At 51.0% G+C, this 27636-nt stretch overlaps 1 protein-coding gene across 3 annotated transcripts in view; it reads left to right on the top strand.

Annotated features, from left to right (window-relative positions):
- Positions 1–27636, top strand: part of LOC144726800 (putative oxidoreductase ZK1290.5) — a 99043-nt gene that overhangs the window by 14952 nt on the left and 56455 nt on the right. For 2 of the 3 annotated variants that reach the window (XM_078605700.1, XM_078605701.1), the window contains exons 2-3: positions 5379–5627; positions 21149–21253. In XM_078605700.1, coding sequence (XP_078461826.1) covers positions 5379–5627; positions 21149–21253 — 354 coding nt within the window. The remainder of the gene's footprint in view (positions 1–5378; positions 5628–21148; positions 21254–27636) is intronic. The other variant, XM_078605702.1, reaches the window with a different exon arrangement.

Genomic DNA, 27636 nt, shown 5'->3' with positions numbered 1-27636 from the left:
CCTCTGGATAACATGACGTCACCACATGACGTCATCCAGCTCTTTCCTGCCGATGCCCTGACCTCCTCCCACTACTCCTCTACACCGGTACAGCACTAACCGGTGTGGTGGAGAGCCAAGCCACAACATTTACAATCTGAGTACGACGTTTCGCCAGTACTAACTAGCGAAACGAGTTACCTAGCAAAACTAGTTGCTACTGGCCAGAACTAATGAGAGAATCTATCGAAATTGAGAGAAATTTTTATTATTTTAACCGTTCGGATAGCTACAGGCTTAGTGCTGCTTGGAAGCGAATCATCAAACAATGCATTGTCTAAATGCATGCCTATACAAGCCACCATACGTCAATGGGGATTACCTATTCGAGGACAATAACAGGAACTGCTATCTTACTGCAGGCAAACGACAGGAGCTACAAGAACAATGTGCCTGCATCATGGACATTGATACTAATTACCATATGAATACCCCAACCGGCAATGGATAACCATTGAAAACGTATATACAATCATTAATCATCACATCTACCCCTCTATTTAAGGAACGAAACAGGAATATTTCTCCACAAATCTGGCGGTCGCCTGATGAAGCTAGTTGTAATTACTGGCGAAACGTCAAACTCAGATTGTAAATGTTGTGGCTTGGCTCTCCAGCACACCGGTGTGCTGTACTAGTGACGAATTGGCCACGTTCTGTTTACGTGACAACCCTTACTAGTTGGCTGTGTCGGGTGGTGGCGGGTTTAACGACATGTTCACGCGATTTAACCCAACAAAACGATGTTCTGAAAAAATCCTCGTTATCGTCAGAATATTTTGTAATCGTGTGAATAAGAATTGTTATAACAATGTATTAAATAATAAGGAAATTAATCTCAGTGCTTGGTCACTATCTTGTGATGATGAGGGTCCCCCCACCTGGGTCCATCACTGGGGTTGTTTGACCATACTTCACCACGCTGGTCAGTACGGGTGGGCCCATATATCATATCACTTACCACTGATGTCAACTGTTGCCGCGAATCAAACTCATGTCACCTCGCTTATCGCATCGTGCGCTAACCACTGCACCACCGTTCCCCACCCACAATGTTTGTTGTGACATAATAATTCAAAACAACGAGGGCCGCAAATGAACAAAAATCTAATTTTCTGAGACCAAAGATTGCACAGTGATCATCGTATGGAGATACCTGGCCGCTTCCACAGCAATGTGGAATTTTAACCGCCGTCTCAGGACCACGAGTGGAGCTAAATAGAGTTGGAACAATTCACTCTCCCGGGAATTCAATGAACAATTCAGTCTCCAAAATTTAAACCATAAAACACAGCTGCAAAATGTGTTTACAGTTTAACATCGCCACAAAAATGGACTTAAACCTGTCGAGAATTGTTGAAAGCTATATCCTAAAAAAAAAATTGTTTGCTGGATTTCTTTGTATAATAATGTGCAAATGTGAAAATTATAACAACAGCATTTTCCTTTGGCAGGCTGTATTACTGTTGATTGAATCTGCTAAACTCCAGGAAGTTTCTCTGTCTGCACCCTTTTTATATTTCTCGCAGTTTATTGTTTCAGTTTTCATGGAACTAACATTTTGTTTCCTTCCACATTGTTTTCAAACGCCTGTTTAGAACAATCTTGTATATTTTTGTAAATAGTTTATACGTCAATTCATTGTGTTCTTTGCCCAACCTTATCCAGATTGCACTATCAGCGTCATGCCATAAGACGAAGGTTGCCATTCGGATATCTCACGAAGCAGTGCGACCCTTCATCTTAGAGAATGAACCAAGGAAGTGGATCTCACAGAACGACTTCGGAGATCCATCAGAAATGACCCCTGATCCACAAAGTGGGAAGGGGCAGCACTTTTCCTATCACCATGCCGCAGAGTAATGTTCGTCACTTGAGCGTCAAACTGATCATTTTCATTCTCAAAGCTGAGTGTCCGACAATTTTAAGTGCTGAACTTGATTTCATGCGGTTTGTTTGTACGGTGGAACATCGGTATGAGTTTTATTAGCAAGATGTGCTCTTGGAAATCAATTCCAGCGGTTATCCCCATGTCATGGCCAAGAATTCGTCCATGGACAACGTGGAGCCCAATAATATAATAACAGCAGTATTGTTATGCTGCTTCGACAAATTATGACCGTAGATAAGCATTAATAGATAAGGATGTTTTGTTGTTTAAATTCCTGAAAGGAAATACAATACGGTAATTTATCAGCCTGTGGGCTTTCCAAGCAAATGTATTTCAGTAAGCCTATTTTTAAACAAGACCAGCTGGGACCGGTTTTAACTTTACTTAGACTCCTCAGCGGCCATGTGGACAGCGAGTAACGGTTGGCTGTAGGGCAGAGGTCGCAAACGGGTTTTGATTCCTTACCCGTACCCGTACCCGGCCGCACCAAGGTCGCAAATGGGTACCCGTACCCGACTGGGTACGGATAGCCGGGTATCGGGTAGGGTACGGGTATCGGGTACCCGGTTGCGACTTCTGTGTAGGGTCAAACAACCCCGCACGAAGGGCTGCACTCGTACCCACACAGGTGTACAGGTGATGGGTAAATGAGCAATGGATGACTCGCAAACTTGTTTCACGTCTCGTAGAGGTTGTGAAAAAACGTGAACCCTGCCGTTGTAATAATTCAGCGACAGTTATTGAGTTTCCATTCGTAATTAGTCGACTCTGTGCTGCGCCGTTATTTCAAGCAGGCCGGTATTCAATTCCTCCGCACCTTCATCTCTTATTTCCTTTGCAATTGGTTCTCCATACCCTCACATTTCACCGCTGGGAAGTATTATGAACATTAAAATATCGCTACGTTGTTCATAAGGCCCGCTGATGTCATTTGCGAGAGCAAAAACATCGGGTCCCGTTTGGGTGACCAAAATAGGAGAATGCCTCTGGTCGTGCTCTGATCACAGGCTCGCTCTCCCTGTGCCAGCTGTAGGCCTGGGGAAGTGCTCATCGCTCATCGCCGGTGCCGAGCCACCGGTGGAAATGTCACGACTTTAGAGGGACCCGATCAGTCGGAGTCGACACGACCTGTTGGATTCCCATCGATTCGTCGCAATTTTTTCCTCGCTTTACTGGCCTATGGAGATGGTGGTGGGGGAGCAGACTCAACCCACACTCAGATTTGAACTTGCAACCTCATACTCACAAGCCCCAATTGCTCTGCCAGGCAAGGCACCGAGCTATTGCCCACACTAGGTAATGTATCCACATGGTAGGTGATGCATGTGTTTTTTTTTGGGTTGCATCTTGAAAGTTAATCCTGCCTTTCTGTGTGTGTGTGTGCGTATCACCTATTGTACGTGCACCAAGGAGCCAACCTTTCACCTGCGCAACTCAAGGAGCTGCCCAGTGAGCGATGCTATTGAAGTAACAACCGGTGGTAGTTCTGTGTTGTCTCTTTCAGTGACACCCACTCCTCCCCTACTTGTAGGCGGGGGCGAGGGGGGGTCCACGGTCAATGACTGCCAGCAGCTCACTTGGGGTGGCATCATCATCATCATCATCATCCGTGATCTATCTGCTGTTGGGGTGAAGGCTCCTCCAAGCTCTCGCCCATCTCTCACCTCCACGTGACGCATCCATCCTTCCCGGTCCTGCACACCAGCTGGATTGATCGCTCCATTCCCGTGGCGGGATCTCGCGCGCGGCCGTTCTCATTTGGCGACCAGTTAGCCACGAGCCTCGACTGCCGGCAACCATTCCCCCCTCGCGACGCATATTGCCCAAGCCCCGCTTGCTTTTCTGAACAGTCGGAGCGGTGCCGGCAGCGTGCGTGCGGTGTGCGGTAATTTAATAAACACACAGATGCAGCCTTTGCCCTAAGTGGGAGCAATAATTGCCGGCGGGCATCGAACTCCACGGTAGACATTCGGGTGCTCAACTCTCTTGAACATTGCTGCAGTGTTCTTCACGGGAGTGGGACATTGTTTGTCACTGTTATGGCCGACATGAAATAACCCAGCAATGGTTGTGTAGCCTCACTGGTTTAAACGAGCGCTCGTAAAATCAGCTCTTTTACGAGGCCATCAATTATCCCTGGAGCAGAGGGGTAAGTTTAACGAGTTAATTACTGACAATAAAGTATAAGCTAGAGTAGCGTTTTTTGTTGTTATGTGCATATCTATGTGCAACATTTCTAAAGCAATACAGTCAATGTAAGGATGCACTCGTGGCCCAGGGTATCTCGGTCAACAGAGCAGACGGGGGCCCCAGCTCGCCGCTGGGCAGGTGGGCGTCGTCTTCCCTTCCGTGCCGTCGGCCGCGGTGACCTCCACAGGTCGCGACACAGGAGGCGTTGCGCGTGGCGCGTTGAGGGGCGGTGCGGAGCGGTGGCGTCGTGGTTAGCGCACCGCGGTGCAGTTCCCGGGTGAAGTGCCTTCATTCCGGGTAGAGGTGTGTGTGTGTGTCAACGTTACTGCGGGGCAGACGCAAGTGCCACTTGTTTCATCCACCGTTGTGAGTGCCGCGCCTGCCTTAACGGGAGCTCGCGAACAGTGCTTGCAAGCCCTGCGACCCTCCCGAGGATGAACGGGGATATTTACTTGCGTGTGTGCGTGTGTGCCTCTGTTCGTTTTGTTCATTTACTTTATGAGCACAACATCATTACAGTACACAAAACGTCTCGAAGCATACCCAAATTCACTTGTACCAGGTGTATGTACATATTATATGTGAGAATGTGGGGGCATGCTCATGTGTACGTGCCTGTATGTGTACACGCTCTCACGCGCGTGTGTGCGTGTGTGTGTGTGCGTGTGCGAGTCTGCCTGTACGTGTGCATTGCACGTGTGTGCCGATACCTATTTATGGGGAGCGGCGGTGAAGTGATTAGGCACCGAAGATCGATTCCCAGTCACGGCTGACATCAATGGCGAGTGATATCAGAATCGATCCTGAGCCTTCCGTGGGTTGACTCGGCCTTAAACGAGTACCTCGTGCAGTGTGTGAACATCAGAACTGGGGAGACGAAGGCAGCCGGGCGTGGTGCTGGCTACAACACCCGTCGATGTGCCCGTGCTGGCCTTCATAGGTACTGGATTACAGCAATTGTCCTAACAGTCTGTTAAAGGCTACATTGGGGATCTTCGGCTTTGTATGTCTGTGTGTGTGTATGTGTTGTTTACAATGAGCAGGGCGCCGGGCGGCTTAAACAAAACCAGGCAACAGTGGCGTACACGGGCGGCGGCATCTGCCTGTCCTCGCTGCCGGCTAACGTCTGGGCCCGTCGCCTGAACTCATGCCATCAGCGAGGCTGAATGCACGAAAGCCGGATCATCGCTCAACCAGAAAAACGTGGCACGTACTTAATGCGCACGTGCGTGTCCGTGTGTGTCCTTGCGCGCTCCAGGCACGTCGCACTGGGGCGGCTACTCGCACGCGGCGGTGCTGTACGCGCTGGGCGCGTGCGGCGTGCGGCACGTGGACACGGCGCGGCGCTACGGCTGCGAGGAGCGCGTCGGCGCGGCCCTGCGGGAGAGCGGCGTGCCGCGCGCCAGCGTGTGGCTCACCTCCAAGCTGTGGCCGGGGGACATGGGCCACGCCGCGGCCCGCGCCGCCTGCCTCCGCTCGTGCCGCGCCCTCGACACCGACTACCTCGGTCAGCACCACGGGCCGCAGGCCTCGCGCGCCGAGAGAGCGACGGGCGCAACGACGGAGCGCGCTCGGTGTTTCGCGCCATCGTTGTCACGGCGCGGGCCGACCGTCGCAAGGGCAAGGCGCTGCTGTGCTTGGCAGTAGGGGGCGGTGTTGCTGTTTGTGTAATCCCAACGCCGGCATGCAACGGCCGGCTCTTTTGGAACGACGTCACGGGATCTTTTAACGTCCACCGTGAAGCAGCCGGTGTGTGCGTGTTTACTGTTATCGGTGATGCAGGAATAGCCAGAGCAGCCTGCTGGATTCGAACCGCGAGCCTCTGAAATAAGCGACGAACGCCCTACCTCTGGCCAGTTCTCCCGCGTGAAATAAATTACTCGGCCTCCATGAATGTACGTGTCCATTCCGCTGTTGGATTAGAGCTTTACAAGGAATCTCACATTTTTCAATACGCAAATTATGACGGTGGACTTCAGTAGCTCGCCATTGAAATTATTGGGTGGCTGCTGTGGGGACACGTGGCCGGCGGTCGAGGGTAGTGCATCGAAATCCGCCGTTGTACAGTACTTCTTTGTTTCCACGTCCATATTACCCACCGCCACCAACCGCACACTGACCAGCGTGGTGAAGCGTGGCCAAGCTACCCCTCGAGCTCCGCGCAGACGCGGGGCCGGGCCCTTGTCCAGCAGCGGATCGGCAAAAAGGGGGCAGCACTGCACACGTGGCAGAGATAAAAACGGTCAGTCCCCATGCAACCTGGCCGAGCGGCTGGCAGGCCCACGTCCGGGGATGCCCAGAAGGCTCCTCGTCGGGGTGAGTGAACGCAGACGGCTGCAGGAGCAGACACGTTCCCCAAGTTCATTTCTCTTCTTGGCGGTGGCCTCGCCTGCAAACTTTCAAGTGCTTTGGGAAACGCAAATACAACGCGCCGTGGCCGTCTTCAAGTGCGTGCCCATTGGGTGGTCTCGGAACGGGCGGGCGGGCGGCCATTCCGTTTGTTTGTGTTGCTCGTGTGCTGTTTGCGTTCTGTTGAACGTTGCATCGTTTACCGAGTGTGTGCCGCCCACAGTCGGCCCAGGCTGGCCTGCACTGCGGACGGAGTTGTCACTTGACTGTCAGAAGTGGTGCGCGAGTCCAAATCGCTCCGGGTTGGAGGTTGACTTAGATGGTGTTCTCGTTTGTCTTGTGTAATGTATGCAGTGTTTTCACGATGTTAGCCTAAATGTAACATGAGCATAGTATTTGCATACAATCATAAATAATCGTTCTCATCTAGGATTCAATGCATGTATCGTAAGCATACACATCCATTTGACCGGTTAACGTGTGCTCCGTTTGATAACTCGTGCACCTGGCACGTTATTACGGTGCTCCTTTTCACATTTAATTCTATATCTTTGCTGTAACAACATTAAGTTGTGACTTTGCAGAATGTTCAACGTCCTCTTTGCATCGCTTTGGTAATAACATCCGGCGACGGTCTACCGGGCCGCTGCGGTAATGAAGCCGTGTCCACCCCCCCCCCCCCGCACGGACCGTTCTTTGCGGTGAGCGTGCCAGAATCAGAATATTTATTTCTCCTGCAGGAGGAATCCGATGAGCTATAAAGCTCTTTTTTTCCAGTCGGGGCGGGTAAGATCGTTACAACAACAAACAGTACAAAAACACGATAGGAACGCAAAGTACAAGAAAGGTAAACAAATCCCCCAAACACAAACAAACACAACACTAAGCCATCCCCATCCTACCAGACAAAGCCCACCGAGGCATTAACTTATTGTTCAAAAGCGACTTGGCCACAAATGATAGCTCAACAAAGCGGCCTATCATTTGGCCATTTATCGCAGCAAAATCATCTAAAAAGTGCCGACCGCTCTTCGCGGCGAGCGTGCCGACTGCCCGGCCCGCCCGGCCGTTTGATCTCGCCGTGCGTAGCGGCTTCACTCAGACGCGGTTCGTGACCATCCCCTCCGTCAAGGCCGAAGCAGCCACGGATCCTCGTTGTGCGTGGCTCGTTGTGCCGTGCGTGCGCGCACGCTTTATCTCGTCAAGACAACCTGTCTCCGCCCCGTTCACGCGCGATTAGCCGCACGTTCATATGCAAATTGACGAGTGCGGATTAAATGCACATCTGCTGGCCGCTGGCCATGTGGAGGTGGGCTGGGTGAGTCCCACAATAGGCGCTGCTCTTTGTAAGCGCTGCTGTTTATTTTGAGGGAGGTCGTTATGTTCCATCGTCCAGCGTAACCCGAATGCAAATTACAATAGCCGCTGTTCTCTAAACATAAATCACGTCTTGGCCTGAAGGTCCCTTGATCATGACGCCTCTCACACACACACGCACGCGCGCGCGTGGAGGATCCGTGCGGTTGACGCTGTCTGCGAGGAGACCCAAGAAGCCGATCGCTTCTTTGGATGAATGAGTTTAAATTTTGCCGAACATGACCGGAATATTTTACTGTGAACAAAAAGTTGTTAAATTAATACCAGACGTGTCCTTTATTGAACCGTGTAAGAGCCCGTGTAGAAGTTTAATTGCTTGCATGTCTCTAACAATGGGCTTTCATCGCTGGAAGCTGTAATTACGTGTAATATAGCTCCTGCTGTCTGCAGTGTTGCGGGTGGAGGGTGTCAACGATGAGAGGTTTATATATATAAGAGAGGGGATTCCCTTTGTAACCGACTTGATCCATGGGTGGCGCTTACCGCTAGCTCACCGCTCCCTCGTGCCCGGTGGATAGATCTTGACTTATGATCGTCATTACACGCCTGTTATGTATACCAGCTTGTTTGCCCGTCCTAGGATGGAAGCTGTAATATTTACGAATTTTTTTAGCAGATTTAAATTTAATGGCGGTGAATCTTGCACTAAAGTACGTCATCAAACACTTCACTGCAGTTCACTGTAGCACTGTATTAATGGCAGTGATTTTGCACAAAACTACGTCATAAAACACCTCAATTCATGTCACTGTAGCACTGTTTATAACTGACCTTCAATTTGTTCAAATTCACTGCTCTGATACTTTATTCTCTTCTGCTTTCAATCGCTGGGGTTGAAATAAATTTGAATTCGATACAATATCTGGAAAATCACCGAGAAATGTCTATTTTACCATAATGTAGAAGCATAAATTAGACTTACCTTTTGTCTCAAGTGCTGAAGAAATAAATAAAGACAGCAAATCCACTTTGTTGCTGCGTATAATTATTTGTTAAATTCACTTTCAATAAAGAAACGCCAAACTTAAAGCGAATTTGCCCAAAAAATATTTTCCGTTCGACCTTCTGCTTGAGTGTAAAAATCCACCCATTCATGAATATTCATGACGGGAGGTACGGCACGTGGAGTGACGTCACACGCGTTACACACAAACAGACATTCTTGGCTCATTATAGTAGTAATATCACACGTAAGGGCCTTGTACATATTTCCTCAATTTGTACTCCCAAATCATGCCCTAATATACCGGTATTTAAAGCTTAAATGTCACGCCAATAATGTAGCGGTTATGGCGGTGCTATTTATCTTCTCTAAGAATCTGCACTGATGAAAGGAGGCCTTGTGGATCATTGGAAATGTGGATAATATCGTGACGCGCAAAGTCGTCCTTTGAGATTTTACTTCGAAAGGGATTGAGCGTCCCTACCAATGCACATCTGTAGCCTGCACGTATCTCCTCTCGCTGTCCGTTCTCTCAACCTACCCTCTCTCTTGGCCTGGATGGCCTTGAATTTCTCAAACAACCACAAAGTATGTAAAATAGAAGTGCGTATGGCAAAAAAGTCATCGTGCTTTCGTTCGTCTCGGACCTCAATGATTTAAAGTAACAATTTGGTACATTTGGTGTTGGCTCCTTTGATTTAGCGCAAGGATTTCATGAGGGCACCACGCTTCACCGACATGGTTTGAATTTGGCAAATCTGGACCGTGACGCCGGCACACGACGGCCGACTCGTTTCGAGTGGCGCGAGGCGACCTCCGGCCTCCGCCGTGAAGCAGACGGCGCGTGGTGGTTTACGGTGAACACGCCGCACCGCAGCATTAACCAGGGCGGCCTGCCGTGGTACAGCCGCGAACCTCTGCAACGAGCGGCGAGAGCACTTCCGCTGGGCTCCATCACCCACCGTCCATCAGGTTCACAGAGGGGCGTCCGTAAACCCTGCGTCATCGTCGGTCCAGATCTTTCTCCCACCCCCAAGGTCTCTCATCCCAGCCGGACCTCCTCCTATCCCCACTTGTGCAACGTCCGCTTCCAGATGCCACTCTTTCGTCCACTCATTGTTTTTCTCCGTGAAACAAAGTTTAACTGTAAAGGCAAATTCACTACATCCTGTGACGGGGGTGGGGGTTGAACCCCACCAAGAAGCTTTAAGAATCCCGAAGTTCTGTAATGGAAAGTCTGGGTGATGATTTCACCGTGGATGACAGAGTTATGTTTCACAGGCCACGGTCACATGATGTAGCGATAATTTTAAGACCACGTGTAAGTTCGCTGGTGGGAGGGTTTAAGGGTGGAGGGCTGATGGTGTGCTCCGCTAAAAGACTTCCCTGCTCCGAATCCAGCTGACGTGAAACAGCGCATTTCCCACTCGTGTCCTGCGATACAATGCAAACAATACGAGGGGCAGCAGTGATTCATCCGGGCTCGAGTCGGGGTGTGATTGGCAGGGCGTTTACGGAAAATCGACTGCAGCACAAGCGCTGCCTCGTACATATTGTCCCCGTCATTACTTATTTTTTGTTTTTTGCGTAAGCGACCGATTGTAATCATTTTTCCCTACCCGAGATTCTGTGGGACTGGTAGTCCGCCAGTCGGTGTGGCTCAGCAGTGAAGCAGTTCGCCATGGACTCTGCGTGGACTTCGGGTTTTGAATCTTCCCGGTGATTTGTGTGGGGAATCGCCAAAGCGTGCTATTCGAAGCGCAATGGAGCGACCGTTAAAAACGCTGTGGTGACATTTTCAAGAGTAGGCCGTTGTTTGTGCGATATCCCAACTTGAGCACGTAAAAATGTGTCCGCAGCTAAATTATATATAATTACTCACTGATGTCACGTAAATATGGGCACCCAAGCTCATGTTTGTTCAAGAGATTACATCAAATGATACGTGTAGGAATATAATGAGAGCTTTGGACCAGATGGTATCGTGGGAATTGGCCCCTACGCTCTTATTATATTTTGCATTTGGCTACGGTACTCAAAGGCTGATGTTGTGACCATTTTTTATTTGACCAGAGCAAGTGTTCACGGAGTTCATGCTCGTTATGGTGCAAGACGAAATGCATTGTCTAGTGATGGCGCGTTGGCAGTTTGGCACAAGCAGACAAAAGAACAAGTCGGCACATTGCTACAACAGCAGCGTGTGGCCTTTAAAGTCGAATTAATCTCGATATAAAATCGGCGACTTTTCTGGCAGTGGCCATTCTTCACATCGCCCCAAACATCACCTCTCATACATTTAATTTTAACTTAAGGCCACAAATGCGCGCAGTGTGTTTGTATGAGGCTTTTAGGGGTCTCGTGATAATAATGTGAAGGCCTCTAGTGGCTTGAGGGTTCCACACGTGATTCAGTGCATATGTCGTGAACTTAAAAATCGATATTAATTGATGAAGCAATGCATCATTACACCCACTATTGGGCATCGGTTTGGCTTTTTGACCTCAATACCACGAGTGTGATTGAGCTGCGAGGTCTCCAGACACACCGAGACTAAAGGACATCGGTTTATTATCTTAAAGCCACACGTGTGTTTGTTTCTTTGACTAAATAAATAATCGTTCATGTTGGTCTGAAGCGTTCAGATAGATAAATGGGCCACGTGGCAAATCGTCAGAGTCCGTGGCTTGTGGTTGTAAGGTTCAGAGTTCAAATCCCAGTCGGGGGTCTGCTCAGGTCTTCTTGCCTACGGGGTTGATGAAGTGAGGACCAAGTTGTGTGTGGGTGGGGAAGTCACCGCTGGTTCTATGAAGAGGCTTGCGCCCGTCAGGGTAATGGGGAATTTCCACCACCGGCTTCGGGCTGTAAACAGGAGATGAGCAATTTGAAGAGGAAACCACCTTTAGCACAGATAGACGTTGACAATAGCTGCGGACGAAGATGCGGCCGTTGCTGCTGCCGCCGCCGCCGCTACTGGACGGCGATGATGAAGTGCAGCGGGGAGGGTGGTGGGCGCCAAACGCGGCGCTGGCGGTGGCGGCGGTGTCGGCGGTGGCGGTGGTGGTGGTGGTGTCGGTCCGTGTGTGGGGAGGTAGGAAACGGAGCGGCGGGGGAGCGGGCGGCACTCCATTGTTCCTCCTCCTCGTCGCCGCCCGCCAAAGGGATTTCCTGTTTGACCCTAAATGGACCAATCTGACCGGCCCTTCCTATAGGCGAGCAAGCAGAACAATTGTGGACGTCGTGGTTTTTGTGCCCGCGCCGCCTTGCCCTGCTGCTCGAGGGGTTGTCCGTGGTTTGAAGCTCCAGACATGTCGGTCTCTCCGTCTCACTTTTATTATTATTATTATTATGTTATTAATGCAGATCATTGCAGGAACGTTATGCTGGGGTGATCTATTGTTAAGCGTTTCCCCAGCCGCGCTTGCAGTATTGCTTACGAGTATTTTCTTTCCAGCTCGGATGACGTCCCCGAGGTTCCACACCGGGTGCTCGATTCTCACGTCGAGTTGGTGGAGTTGAGTCGAGTCACTGGGTGTTCATTTCAGGCTGAGCTGACCCACTTGAAGGTCACGCTAGGTACGCTGACCTTGTAACCACCACACCGACCACACTGCTCTCCAGCCACCTCGGCTGAAGAGTGAAAGTCAAAAGTTAAAACTTCAAAGTGCCTCCTTTCTCAGTTGAGCAGCAATCAGTGCTCATTGCCATCGTCAACCCAGGAGGACTGGGGAACATTCCACCTTCCTATGACGAGGGCCGGTTGTCACATTGGATAGCCAATGCCTTCTCTCCACGAGGTGGGTCTTTATATTACCCACCCGACATGATGGGCAGAGTTGACCCCAGCCAGACTTTAGAGATTGAGTGGAGCGGTCGGATGACAAGTCCCACTGCTGTGTGACCAATCAGCAAGCGATGGATGACAGCGTAAACTCCAACGCGAGATCAAAGTGCAAATGCATTGTTTCAGCCAGACCCCCCTCCTCTCTCCCCCCTCCAGCCCCCACCCCCTCTGTCCCCTCCCCCTCCAGACCCCCCCTCCTTCTCACAGAACTGAAAATCAACCCCCTTGCTTTGCTGCGGATGAATTTTTCTTACACTCGCACGTACGCATTTGTTCCCGCGCGGGCCAAAGGCCCCATTGTTCTGCAATCGCTCAAACAATGCGAGCTCATTGGCCTTTGTTGTGAGTCAGGGCAAACATTATGGTAACAAATTCTTCAAACAGATTTCCCGGCCACCTCCGCGCGACCCCATCCTTCTCTTGCTGTGCCCGCAGCATGTGCCGAAGGTCCCCGCGTGAGGGCTCTTTAGGTGAACCCAGCATTTGCTGAAACCACGGCGTTAAGATACACAGCGGCGCACTTCATCAGAAAGGACGACGTTTGCAGATTTGTCTTCACCAAGGAAACCTTTTTTCCTTAATGTGCTTCTTTTAAATGTTTGCCACACGTCACTCTCAAACAAACAAAGTGATAATGGGGGAAATTCTTGAAAGTTACGTGAAAATGAGTAGTAACCGTATTATTATTATAACATCTCAGCAGTGATCATTTTATTAACAATGTTTTATTGATGATAAAGTAATTAAGTTACGGCCTACTCTATACGTAATTTTCAAACACCGGCATTAAGCGATATCATCATTCTTCTGCAAAATTCGGTAATGGGAGTCGCTTTGCCAAAATGAGAGCCGAGAGCTCCGCGGTGTTTTCCGTCGTAACCACAATCAACGGCGGCGGTGCGGCTTAGGTAAATATTAGATTTTAAACATAAACACGGCAAACGTGTACGCGCATGTGTGTGTGTGCGCGTGTGTGTGCTGCACTCGTAAATACAGGGAAACGACCACGCTAAGAGCCTCCCACTGGGAGCGAAACCTAAAACGTGGCCGTTAAAGGGGTTGCATTTGTAGGAATAAAAATTATTTCAATGCGGGGGAAAAAACCGAGTAACCGCATTGTACAATGGCCCTCTCTTTATTAAGTAATAAGGCCATTGTGGTTGCAGGTGTAGAAGTTTCAGTTTGGGGTTCTGCGTACCGCTCCGTGAGTGAGTGCGAACGTCTGGAAGAATGGAAAGTGCGCACGCAGCTAGCTCTCTTAGCCTAGGAGGCGTCCTGGCGTGTGTTTTGTTGGGTCCAGGACACAACGGCGGCTGGGCGTTGGGTCTCCGTGTTTTTCAAATTAACTACAAATCGCTTCCATGCTTCTCTCCGCGAGTGATACTGTAACAACGGGGTGACTGGTGTTCGAATTAGGGAAATGCATTTTTTGTCTGACTTGAATTCACCGTCAACTACGCGTGTGCTCCGGGGCTTCACTGCGCCACTCCACACTCGCGACGAATAGGGGATTTGATTTTTTTCTTAATGAATGATGTCTCGTACGCATTGTCAGCTCAATGGGGTTTAAATAGCCAGGTGGGGCACTGCAACAGTGTCCCATATAGTTTGAGGACCAGACTATGAGTTTAAAAAAATAATCGTTTTAAAAGTGTATATGTCGTTTGTCTCTTTACCGTGATTCTCGAATATGTTGTTGTTAGGTGAGTAACTCTTAGTCTGTGCGCTCCAGTTGACCGGGTGAAACGTGGCCTAGGTTATTGCTCAATCCTGGCCAACTGGCCCAACAAACTTAATAAGTGCATGGATTTGTTTTCCATTCTTGAACTCACAAACAGCAGGGCCACGTATGTGTGTTCGCATCGCTGTTGAAGATGGCCGGGCCATATTTATTGCTCATGAGCATTTAATTGCATTTAATTTATAAAGTAAACTTTTTTTATGTACCTCTTTTTCCGAAGCGACCTGGCTTACCACAATATCATAGCTAAACGAAGTGTGCTGAGCACGTGGAAATTGATATCAGCAGCCAAACACTCTAAAGACGTGGTGATGTTGATTCTAAATGTTGAGGGAAAAACCGGAGGACCCGGAGAAAATGTCACGCGACCACGGGGAGAGAGACACGCAAACTCCAAATATACAGCAGGCGTCGGGGTCGGGATCGAAGCCACGACCTCCTGTATACCGAGCGAGGGAGATAACATCCCGCTACCGTGGGGAGATGCTTGGGCACCCAGGACTGGAGCCCATATCACAGATGCGTTGGCTCAGCGCGGTGACAGACATCAGCCTTAGTCCACTTAGCCACGCGGCCAGCTGACGTCAGATATCAGGGCTTACGTTGGCAGTGTTTTAGAAACACAGCCTGAAATATTTTGTTGCTGTCATTGTCAACAAATAGAGCCTCAATAACGGAGGATTTAACAAGCGTCGTCTCGGCCATTCCTTCTCTGCTCTGCAGATGAAATAATTGCCCCAAATGTTGACTTAAACGTCCTCTTTAGGTTGTAACTTCTAAGGCAGAGCTGTCCTGCATTTGTGAACAATGACAGTGATAAAGTATGTTTCACGTATATTGTCTAAGCAAGGATGAGCTTGGATAGTGCATGGATAGGCGACCACCATGTCCACCAGGTTGCTTTAGTCTGCTGCTGCTGCTGCAGGGCTAAGCGATTGGCAGTAGAAGGCAGCGCTGCAAAACCTCTTGCTGGACTGCACTTCTATGCTCCCGCATCTACGCCACCCTATGTTCACCAACTGGCACTGACCAGAGTGGTGAAGCGAGGTCAGTGTCACCCCCCACCGACTGCACGGCACGGGGGGTGGGTTCCTATCCAGCAGTGGATCGACAAAGAGCCGCGCGGCGCTCCGGCATCGGCGTGTGGAGCGTGCGGCACTGGCACAGACTTGAGCGGGGGCGGGGCACGAGACACTTTGGCTTGGAATGTAATTGACTGGAAGTATTCTTGAGACAGATGGCAGCCCCATTGGTCAGTGAGCTCACCACTGAGCCCCTCTGCACAGGGTCAGCCGCTCATTTCCCGCGCACATCTGATAACGCCTGCAGGGAATTACTGCGCAAATTTTATCCGTTTTTAAAAAGAAGCGAGGCTAAAACCCGCCGGAACCGAGAGAAGGCGAAACCAACTGCGGCCGTCACCGGCAGCATCAACCGGATTTGCAGCCAAGCAACTTCAAATGGCAGCTGTGTCAGGTGTGGCGCTGCCACATTACAGACCTCCGCTCTCAGCGTTGCATGTCGGCGTGTGACTGACTTTCTGTCTTCTCAAAAAAAAATAACCCTCTTCTTTGTTTCCCTTTGATGCACGCACACACCCCACTGTTCTCAGTCGCTGTGCCAAGTGCGTGCACCGTCGCACGCCCCGTCAACGTTTGACTGAGAGTACGTCTGCCGCTATGGGCAGGGATTAGGGAGACGTGTCGGCACCGCAGACATCGTCGCGCTGGCCTCACTCCAGCTCGCGATGGACGACGTTCGCACGGCCCGCGCCGTGCCTGGGCAAGTTCGCCAGGCGCATGGAAATGCATCCGCAGTACAGCGTTCCACGTTGATAACGCCCGGCTGTCAAAACACTCTGCCAGAGAAGCAGGGGGAGGGAAGGAGTGGGGAGAGATGGCGACTGGCAGGGAGATGGACGTGTACGCGAGTCTGTGCGTGTGTGCGTGTATATCATTGGGGGGGAGCAGTCGTGTAGTGGTTAGCGTGCTGCGTTGCAATCCCCGCTTATTACCAAAAACAGCGGTGAACATTGGAACCGGTCCCGGACCTGGCCGGAAACCCAAGTTCGATTCCCGCTCACGGCCACCGTCACCGGTGACGATTATCTGCATTGGTCCCGGGCCTCCTCTAGGTTGACTCAGCCTTAATGACTACCTGGAGCGGTGTGCAAACATCAGCACTGGGGAGACAAAGGCGGCCAGGCGTGGTGTTGCCGTCTGTCAAAGGCCGTATGGGGGATCTTTGTTCTTTGTGTATAAACGTATAAAGACACATGCACACACACGACCGCAGAAGGAGAAAAGAGTAAAGCACATGAACGCATATCCACAGAGGGAGGTAGGGAGCACTTCCCCCACACTTAAAACGTGTAAATTGCGTAGACGTTTCGTTTCCAAGGTCAGGCCGGGGTCGAACGAGGTCACATTCCGTGCACGTGGTTCCCGAGCTGCCCCCCTCCCCCACCCCTCACGGGTCCCATCCACCCAATGGGACCCACGGGGCCCCGTGGGCCCCATTCGATGAACAGATGAGTTCATCGTGTTGTGATTTGGGGAACGCGTGCCCAGCTGACGGGTGTCAGCAAAGAGCCGCGAAGAAACCGGACTTGCCGCACGATTCCCCAATATAACCCTCCTGGCCCCTGCGGCATCCCTATTCGAGATGGGTTTTTTGCCTTTCCAATTTCTGGACTGAGAATTTGGGATTAATTAAAACGCACATCCTCACGGTTTGAACGAAAAAAATGAACACGGCAATTTACATGCAAAGCTCCAGGCCGTTTGAAGGTCTTTGCAAAATTCCCGCAACCCCATCAAGAGTCGGTGCCCCTTTTTCACTTTGCTAAATTTGCCACCGAGAATTGTCCGTGCTGGGGTGTGTGTCCGAGCCACGTCCATCGCAGTTATGGTGGGGGGTCATGGCGTGTCGTTGCTCGGGCTACGCTCGCGAGCCTGTTTGCTCGGTGATGTCACCACAAGAGACTCGTCTAGACTCAACCGGTGACCTTCGCCAGTCTCTAACGATGTCCCGTTCCTTCGCGGAAGATGACGCAACCCAACAAATGACGAATTCCCTATCAGCCACGCCGATTCGTGTTGACATTGTCTGCGAGATGAATGGCTCAATGTGCCCGCCGCTTATATTTGTTTTGGGTTCTGAACGCTCCATTTTTTTTTGCTGCACTTTGCTTTGTTTGCTTTTGCTTTGGCCACTTTGGTGAGCCAGGTCACTGCTCTTGTGAGTGAGACTCACCCTGCTCTCTCGAGGTCCCACCTGGTTACAACAAGATCAACTTCGCACTTGAGCCACTTTGCCACAGCTCCACCCTTCCAGTGGTTATGCGTGGGACGTAGAGGATTTGCATTCTTTCATTGAGCCAAATCAGGACTTGATATGGCTCCACTTCACTCACGATGGCCGGCGTGCACGCGCATCCACAGGCGCTTGATTCTCATTGCTTCGGTTGCACTGTGTGCACGCACAGTACTTAATGTCTCTCATCTGTCTTGTACAACGTCAATATCCCTACGATAAAAATGGGACGCCATCTCTGTTGAAGGCCCTTCATCACCGGTGACAGTTGTGCTTGCTGTCCCAGGGGTGATCTTTGGAAGGTATCGACAAACACTGATTCTCACAATGTGATACTAATTTTACCTAGCCCAGAGAGATGCTGATGATGATGAGTCAGCTCTAGCCTTTATTTTTTCGGAATTACCAATGGAGCCTTGTCCTGGTGCCGCATTTTCACACGCACATTTACGTTCGATATATTTCCGTAATGAAAACCACACTTGGTAACGTTATCCCCAAACTTGCTGAGCATATATGTTTAAGGTTGCTTTGGGCCCGGAATGTGACGATCCAAACTGCCAATTGGTGCATTATTCAGCCTATACTCTTTAAAATCATTCATTCGTGTCATTGGGCCAAATGTTAATCCCCTTGGAGAATACCCACCGAAAACTAAAAGGCTGCGGACATGCTCGCCAGCTGCTGTATTAAAAAAACCTACGCTTCAGTGCGCTGACACAATTTCGCAGGTGCTGTTGATTTCCTCGCGACAAATAAATCATAATGACATTACCGCGTTTGGGCAGCGGCGCGTGAAGCCGCTCCCCGAGTCTCAACACCGACCTCCGTTCCCCAAAGCGGCGCCGGGTGGAACGCGCACTTACTCTCAGATTCCACTTCATTGAAACACAAATTAGCGGGAGTCAAACACGGATTTGGGGAGGTGGAGCCCGGGGGGGGAGGGGGCTGCTTATGGAATGAAAATTCCCTGGCGGCTCGTGAGATGCGGACGGACGTGCCGGCTGCTCCGAGCGAGGCCGCGCGCAGGCGGCTCCGCAGTGCGGGGGCACGGGCGCGTAAACCCTGGCGGCCGCTCGTGGGCGAGCGCATCCTGTTTCACAAACAGGACGCGGGGCGCGAATGTGCGGAGAGACGCGCGCGGCCGCCACGCTGCCGTTCGGCCGACACTTTCTACTCGGCGGAGTTCCCGACGTGCGGACGCCCCCCACCCCCCCCCAGACCCGCGCGGTTCTCCATCCCCGAGGGACCGCCCCACGGCACCCGCGCGGCCACCCGCCGCCCACCCCGTCTCTCTGCCCACGCCCGCGGGCGCTGCGAACACCTCGCCATACGGGAGGCCGCTCGGAGAGGGGCAGAGGGTGCGGGTGAAGTCGCTCCGTCGAGAGTCGCCCGCCGACTCGTCCGCGCGTGGCTCTGGCCGGGCTCGCCCGCCCGCCCGCCCGCTCGGCCCATCCTCGGCGAGCCGCGCCGTCCCACGGGCCCAGCGGCGCTCGGTTTCTAGCAAGCCGGCCGGCGCTGTTGGAAGCCGGCCAGTCGCACTTGAACCTGAGCCAAGTCTCGTCGGCCCGTCGGTTCCAACCCCCCGCAGACTTTGTCTATGCAAGCGCCATCGGGGCCCTTCCTCTTTTAAAGCCAGAGCCCGTCGGCTCACGCGGCTTAATTTCATTTTCGCAACGAGCGTGCTCAGTGTGGGGTTCCTGATTAATGTCTTGGTCAAGGAACGTTTCGTTTAAAAAAAAATAGTTGTCAGAATGCTTTGCAGCGAAGATCGGGTTTGGGTCATGGCGTGTTTTTCTTTTGCTTTTGCTCCGTGCGTCAGTAAACCTCTCCGCCAGCGGTTGCCTATTAAGGAAGAGATCGGATTTTGGTTTGCCAGCGTGGATTTTTAGAATTTTGGCACAACACGGTGTGCTCATATCTCTGAGACATCTCCTTATGGACTCGGAGTTTTAGTGGTTTACTTAAGCTCACGCGAGCGTCGGGCAGCGTTAATCGCCATTCTCAGTCCGGAAACAGTTGTGGGATTAGTCTTTCCAAAGGACAACAAATATGGACTTTTCACCAAGAGGTGTTCAACATTTGGTTCTCATTTTACCGACCCCACGGGGATGATTGGCTGAATTGGAAGCTGCTGCTACTACTGATCTACTGACTAAGCTTCATGTAGGCCTGCTGTAAAGATGTATTAAGATAAGCTGACAAATCCATTGGCCTCGTATCAAGATATTCCAGTGCAATCCCATTGTTTTGTTCGAATGCTCCGGCACTGCAATGCCTACAATGATTTCCTGCACTCGCATCATGGAGATCAGTCAATGCTCACAGAAGTAGTTGGGTGACTTTTAATCTGTGGATTAAATGGAGTGTATTGATTGGATGGGGTCTCTTCATTGGCGCTGATTGGCTGTACAAACCACTCGCTCATCTACGCATAACTAAAGTCCATGCAGTCTATGATGGTCACGGACTGAAACGTTTCCTGGTTTCGTAGATTGTTTTGTAGGGTGCCGCGATGGCGAGATGTTAACTACCTCACCTGGTATACGGGAGGTCGTGGGTTCCATACCGACCTTGGCGCCTGTATATTTGGAGTTTGCATATTCTCCATCCCCGTGGTCGCGTGAAATGTTCCCCTGGTCCTCCGGTTTTTCCCTCCACATTTAGAATGAAGGTTTGTTTCGATGATTTGGCTGCTATACATTTCCACGTGATAAGCCACTCCGTTGAGCAATAATTTGTGGCCAGGTGGCTTCTGGAAAAGAGTTATATAGCTCAGTGGGCCTTCCCTGGTGAAATGAAAATGGTCTACGTCTGGTGACATCAGCATAAAGTTCCACGAGATTTCCACCATTGGAACCTCATTTGGCAGTAAAAAATATGATAATTGGTTTTTTACCCTTCTATCTGGCAACAAAACTGACACCTTTTTTTACAAGGAGTCATGTTTACATAGACCACAATACCTGCAGTCATAATGCAAACAAAAAACATAACTCTGATAATGTGCACTGTCCTTGAAGTTGATTGGTCCACACCCGAGACAGCTTTCCTTAGAGCCTAGTCTCACATGGGTTGGACCAGATGACGCCAAAAGGCGTTGCAGTTAGAGGGTGTCCGCAAGTGTTCCCTCTGTGATGGCAGCGCTGAATCTTCCGCCGCGCAGACTGAAGGGAAATCGTACCGCGGCCCGGCTACATTCAGCATTCAATTTCTAATGAATTAGTCTCTTGGGAGTCGGTCTGTACCTCGTAGAGTATGCACAGTTGTAAGACGGAAGGCGCGAAGCGGAGTGGGGTCTGCGTGGCCGGAGTGTGCCGTGGAGTCGTCGGAGCCGTACCGGCGAACCACCGAGCGAGCGTGAGCGCACGCCAATCCTCGCCGGCGCTTTCACCGTCGCGCTTCGCCCTGTTTTGTGTCTCCCCTCCCTCCCCCCCCGGACGTCGTCGCGGCCGCCGTCAGACTTGTACCTGGTCCACTGGCCAGAGGGGCAGCCGCCCCCAGGCCAGAGCCGGCGGGAGCTGCGAGCGGAGACGTGGCGGGCGCTGGAGGAGCTCTACTCCGAAGGTACCGGCTCCGTCCGCGGTCCCCTCTGCGCGGCCACCGAGGCCTCGTCTCGCCGAGGGAGACGCGCGGGGCCCACGCGGCCATTCGACACCTCCGCCACCTCCGCCGAGGTTTTCGCGGCCGTGCCACGCAGCGCTCCGTCGCGCTGTTGCGGGTTCTGCCACGATGTCTGACGTTTCGCTCCCGAGTGCCGGCCGCTTCTTCGGGAACTGAACGTTGTCATATTAAATATTTGGCTGCTGCTCGGCATCAAGAGATATGGCTTGGACGGGCGACCTCCGTGAACGCAAGTTTGTTATAGGCCTCGGGGTTTACGTGATGGGCGTCATAGGTCAGTGCAGAAGCATCTGTTGTACTGTACTTCTACAGCCGCGGCTGTGGTCTAAGTGACCACGCATGCCAAGCCCGGCACGGCCGCTCCTCTGGTCCTCCGTGCAGGTGAGCGCTACCGAGCGTCGATGCGGCCTTGCGTTGCGACGTTTTGCCAGTCCCTAATGAGCGCGTCGGACGCGGGGGTGGAAACCGCGGCATCCGGAAAGAAACCCCCGCCGCCAGCGAGAGGGCAGCATTCTTTCAGGAATCCGCGTGGATAATTCAGCAGCCCCCTTGCCGCTGCTGTAATCCCATCTCCTGGATCTCTCGCAGCATGTGGGGAAATGTGGGCGATCAACGAACCCCTTTGCGGCTTCTGGGGGCGTGCGGCTACCGCGTCCGGCGCTAATGATTAACGTTGATGCCCCACTGACAGGGTCCTGTCGGTGAGTGGCGTTGCCTCGAGGGCCTGGGGTTGGGCGCGGATTTGCGGCGGTGCTCCCTCGTGACGCAGCGCGCTCTGAAGTGGGGTTGGGTTCCGTGGCCGCTGGGAATTTGCGGGCAGCGTGTGGGGGAAGCGCGCGAGAGCGCGAGGGAGCTGTGAATCTTGGCAGTGCACCGCACTGCTCTCCGCGCGCGTTTTACGTTTTGCGCACCGCACGTTCTTCGGCGTGATGTCCGACGTTTCACTCCACGTGCTGGGAGCTTCTCCAGGTAGATGGAAGAAGTTCCTAAAGAAGCTCCCAGCCAGGACGAGGAGTGGAGCGTTGGAAATCGTGCCTGCCGAACAACACGCGATGCAAGCCGAAGTACATCGTAGAGGAACTTCTTCAGTTACGGAAGAAGCTCACAGCACAGGGAGTGAAACGTCAGACAGCGTGTCACATGACACGCGTTATGACCCGAAAACACATTGGAGAGGTGTGCTGCGGCACAACCCTGTGTCTGTGATAGAGCACCGACTCGGTCAAAAGGTCATGAATTTAAATCTCTATCGCAGATCAACTCAGCCCATCATCCTATCAGTGTTGATAAAATGAGTAACAATTTGTAGGAAGTCAGCAGTGGTTTTTCCTCTGGAGAGACCGGTCCCCATCGTGGGAATGTGAAGTGTCAGCATTTTGCTCAGGATTGGAATTGGAGATGAGCACTTTTCAGGCGCGCGTTTAAACACGGGTACAATTTGACTTGGACGGCACGCTACATCATACTCAATCTCGTACCATTATTACGTAAGCAAAGTGAATTTACCGAACGTGAAATTTAATTGAAATCAAATCCCCAAAAAATAAATTGGAATGGAAAAACAATTTCAAGCATGAGTGACACTGTGCAGATGTCTGTGCGTGGGTTGTGTATGGCCTGGTGGTAGAACACTCGCAGACACCGCCTCCAGTTCCGGTGATTTTACGCCCTTGCGTGCACCTCGCCTCGGCCCCACCGGGCAGCGGCAACGCTTGACCCGAATTGTGGGGGTCAAACAGCCGTGACATTTACCAGCCAGCCATACATTTACCCTCCCCCCCCCCCTCTACGTTCCTTCTCGCCGTGCGCTCTCTTATCTCTCTGCCATCTTAAACGCAGCCCTCGCCGCTGCCGCGGCTTCCAAGATGTGCCTCTGCCTGCACATTCAGCCTCTCCGTTTTATGTCGTTTAGTGGGACACTGGAGCGAGGCTGGCGAAGTCATTCTTAGGGAACGTTAGGTTGCACGTTTGCTTTGTTTGCATCGGGGAAACAAATAGCTCCCCTGCTATGTAATAGCCAAACAAAAGCAGTGAGGTGCAGAACGCACCAGCATTGTGCCAACCCAGGCACGTGGGATAGGCAGTGCGCAGCTCATCAGAACTTTGTTAATATTATTATAATTCAATAAAATGGGCAAAAATGTGTTTTGTGGTCACTTGAGGTTTCTCATGAACGGCCAATCGCACGGTAATTGCCTGGCTGCAATTGAAGCCTGGATTACAAACGGCCCTGGTTACTCTGTAGGGCTTCATATTTTTCACAAATTTCCTAGGACTGTGCCATGTTCTCACTCTGGTTGTTTTCTGGAACCAGTCACGAGAATAAAGCAGTATATGTATGTGTGAAAAAATCACCACCGGGCGTCATATTTCTCGGTTTATTTTACCGCTGCAACCTCCCGACTACGCTCGCAGCTGTGCATACACGCCGTTGGATCACCCTCCGCTCGCTCGGCAAAACTCGCCTCGAGGCTGGTCGTTTTTGTTTCCGCGGTGCATTTGACCGAGCTTAATATCATCCACTCATTGCAGACGAGGGCTTGATTGTACCTTGAACTAGATGCAAGATTTAAACCTCAACTCCGATGTTGATATGTGCACGTGCAGCTCTTTTGGCCATAAACTGCTGGATGGGTGTCTCCCTAATTGGCCGTACGTGGATATAAACTTCCCAAAATACAGGGTGCTTAAAAAAAATGTTAACACTTAAATGGGACTGTCGTTTTTAATGTAAAAAGAAAGCATAATGCACTGACATTAAAACAAATGCATGTTAACAGCTTCATGCCTGGAATCTTCTCCAGGTGGTCTCCAGAGCCTGGAGGCACATTTCTTGCGGTATTGTTGCAAATTTTCAGAAGTGTAAAACATTTTTTAAGCACCCTTTATATAAGGAATTCCCTAAAAAATGTTCCTGCCTGCCGCGGACAGGATCAGCTTAAGCGCGTGCCGTCGGGCGACATGACCAGCAGCGTTTGGCAGGGAAACGCTCTTCTGGGTGCAAGTGCACTACTGTTTGTGTCCTCGTGCTCCGAGGACTTCATCGACATCCGCGTGGATTTTGGCTTTCCTGCATATTTCTAATGCAATTACCGGCAGCTGTTTTCCCTGCGAAATGTGTCCATCGCTTTAATTGCACGAAACCCGCGCCAGCACCACACACACACACACACGCGCTCACGATGAAGGCTGCCCCGCTAAAGAGCTGACGATCAGTCGGTGGTTTTCAGCAGCGCTTGGGTGGCGGCGACGGTGACGGCCAAGGGCATCCGACCCTCCAAGCCCATTACCCTCCAGCTGCCAAGTGCCGTTTGTTTAGTGGGGGTAGGGGAGTTGCTGGTTGGTGCCACTGGCCGCTTCAAAAGTGCCGCTGCGCCCACTGGGCAGGCCGCGAGAGAGCGGCCCGGAGCACCTGCCCGTGGCTCACAACAACTCCAACAAAGCCCCCTTTGAGGCTGCGTTGTGTGGCAGCAGCAGCAGCAGCGCTGTATCCAGGGGATTAGTGGATATTAAATGACTGAGGCACTCTGATGGGGGCAGCTGAATTCATTAAGGGCTTCCAAGCACCTGGGTGCAAACCATCTCTGTTTGCAGCAGGAAATGTGCTGCCATTTTATTTTTTGTGTTCGTATTTATTTGACGAATTGTTTTTGTGTTTTTTTTAATGTTTTAACTCCAATTGTGCTTCAGGCTTTGTGTCATGAGATCAAGCAATTTCCATTGGAAACTCTTACAGCATTAGAGCATGGCCCATGGAAGATGATGTCAAGGGACTACTTCTGAGGTCCCTTTAAGGGACCCCTTATCCACACGATTCCTTCTGTACTTTCCCATGCACCGTGGGAATCAAAGTCCATTTTAATATTTCATTCTCGAAATTGTAAATGTGCCAAATTGAGTGAAAAATGAAAATAGAATGTTTTTTTTTGTATGAACTAGTTAGTGATCGAGCCGATACCATCAACTCAGTTTAGTTGGGAGGCGATTTTAACCACAGGTAACTGTGATGGATTCAAAGCCATCATCCTCAGTGCTGTGACTCAGAGCCCGTCCAGCCACCCATTGTACATTTCATAAATCAGATTTAAAACTTTTGACTTAAAACTTTCGTGACTGCAGGGATTCATATTCTTGGTTCTTTCGGTAAAGTCACGTAGATAGTAAATAAAATAAAATAATAATTTTTATTTATTTAAATTTTTATTTTTATTTTCTATCTACGTGACCTTACCGAAAGAACCAAGAATACAGATTTTAAACGCTCCGATTGCGCGGCGAATGTGTACGATGCAGGCAGCGTGAACGTGTCGTGCATCCCAACGTTTGTGTCCTTTGCATAAACGTGATAAACGCGAACATTAGTGACTCCCGGCGCTGCTGTTGGCCGCGCTTATTGCCGCGCTCAAGCAAGCGCTGCGTGCGGGGGACAGGGGCCGAGCCTCGCGGCTACAGCGAGCGTGGCGCTGCACCTGCCGCTGCTGCAGCGATCGAGTTCCTTCTGCCGAGCAGCGCCAGCGTGCGGCATCTGCCACGCTCGTTTTTTTATAACTTGGCAGCGTTGTGATTTGTTTGGGCGTCTGTACGAATGTCGTGCAAAAAAAAAATGTGGAATGCTCTACCGTGCTGAAATGAGCTGGCGGGTGGTGCTTTTCTCCTTGGGTGATTCTTGGTTGTGGCAGAATGCTGGAAATTCCATGTTTCTATGATAGGGAGCAGTATTTCTGGTACGTGACTACTATAATCTATATCTACAATCAGATCTTAACCGATTAAATCAGGCTTGTTGAATGACTTATAGAATGCAATACAATTCCTTTATATAAGATCAGCTGATAGCCTATTTACAATAAAAGTCTCATTACAAAGGGGGACTTGGGTTAAAATAAATACGTCGTCACAGCACACACTAAACAAATCAAAGCCCAGAGTTAAACATCACAACAGGAAATATACCAGAAAATGCTTTACAGCGTGTTTATGTGTACGTACACAGGTCCATTGCTCAGCTGCGCAAGACCACGTGTTTACGCTTGTGCGTGCTTTCACATGGCATCTGTTTGCGTAACCAGGGATTATGAAAATATGATCCGCGCACACACGCGCGCGCCTGTACACACGCACACACGCGCGCACGCACACACTGTGTCGCAAACACACACTCACACACACTTGTGACGCTTGTGGGAATAGGTGAGGGGCCTCGACGCCACCAACTCCGGTCAACACTTGCCGCGCACTCAGGCCTGCTGCCTCCCCAGTGCACACTGTGCTGGCCCGCTGCTCACGCTGGGCTGGGCCCAAGTGTCCGTGTTGCCATGGTGGCTCTCATCACGTTGGTGAGTGTGGATCAAAGGGGAGGGGAGGCCCAGGAGACAGTTCAGATACCCGTCGCCACTGTTAGCCGTGGATGGGAATTGAACTCGGGTCGCCGGATTCATAGTGCGGTGCGCTAACCACTGCGCCACCGCTTGCTCCGTTAACTTGACCCATGCTTTCAGTGAACTTAATTGAGATGTGTTTGCCAATTCAACACAAAACCACTTTTTAAGTTAGCGTTGTAGGCTGTAGACGTAAGTGATGTCAGCGAGGATCTGTCCCAGTTGTGCAAAGAGATTGTACACCAGACACTCGTTACAGGCCCTGTCTACTTACGGACGGCCTGTGCCAGACTACCCACTGCTTCTGGGTTTTGAAGACAGTTAAAGTCTACAAACGAAGCGTTTATTTTGTCACTTGTTTATATGCGATTATGAGTTAGTGCGACATTGCTTAATTTCTCTTACAGTGTCAATGAATCACGGCACTTGCTGACGTCCATCTGTCACAGCTGTGATGTGGGTAGCGTTGTTTACATGGGAGCCACCGCTAACGCTTAGTGGCTTAAACTTTTAAATACACGGTTGTGACAGCAGCTAGAGATACACCTGTAACATAGACACACACCTGCAACCTAGGGACGGGGGGTTGGCGGATCACGAGCCACGGTGATTGTGGCCACTCGACGTTAGTATGACGAGTAGGCAGGTTCGCCTCTCCGTATAGATGTGTGAGCGTTGTGTCCATCGATATGCGTAGAATTTCTCCAGGTGCTCTGGTTTCTTCCCCCACGCGTAAAGTACAAATGATGTCATTGGTCAAAAATGACAAAGCGTGATCTCCCCGGAGTCTTCCGGATAAGTGATTCAGAAAAATGTTCAGAGTATTAAATACAGATCATTCTTAGTGCTCCCTGGTGGAGCAGACGGCCCGGAGTCCACGGTTTAATTCCCACTCATGTCTGTAAACTCATACCAAATAGCTACGGTGGTGGGGGCTGGGGGGGTTTG

The sequence above is a fragment of the Lampetra planeri genome, chromosome 24 (genome assembly GCF_965212315.1).
Source record: "Lampetra planeri chromosome 24, kcLamPlan1.2.h2, whole genome shotgun sequence".
Taxonomy (NCBI): domain Eukaryota; kingdom Metazoa; phylum Chordata; class Hyperoartia; order Petromyzontiformes; family Petromyzontidae; genus Lampetra; species Lampetra planeri.
This window is presented reverse-complemented; position numbering and strand designations above follow the sequence as displayed.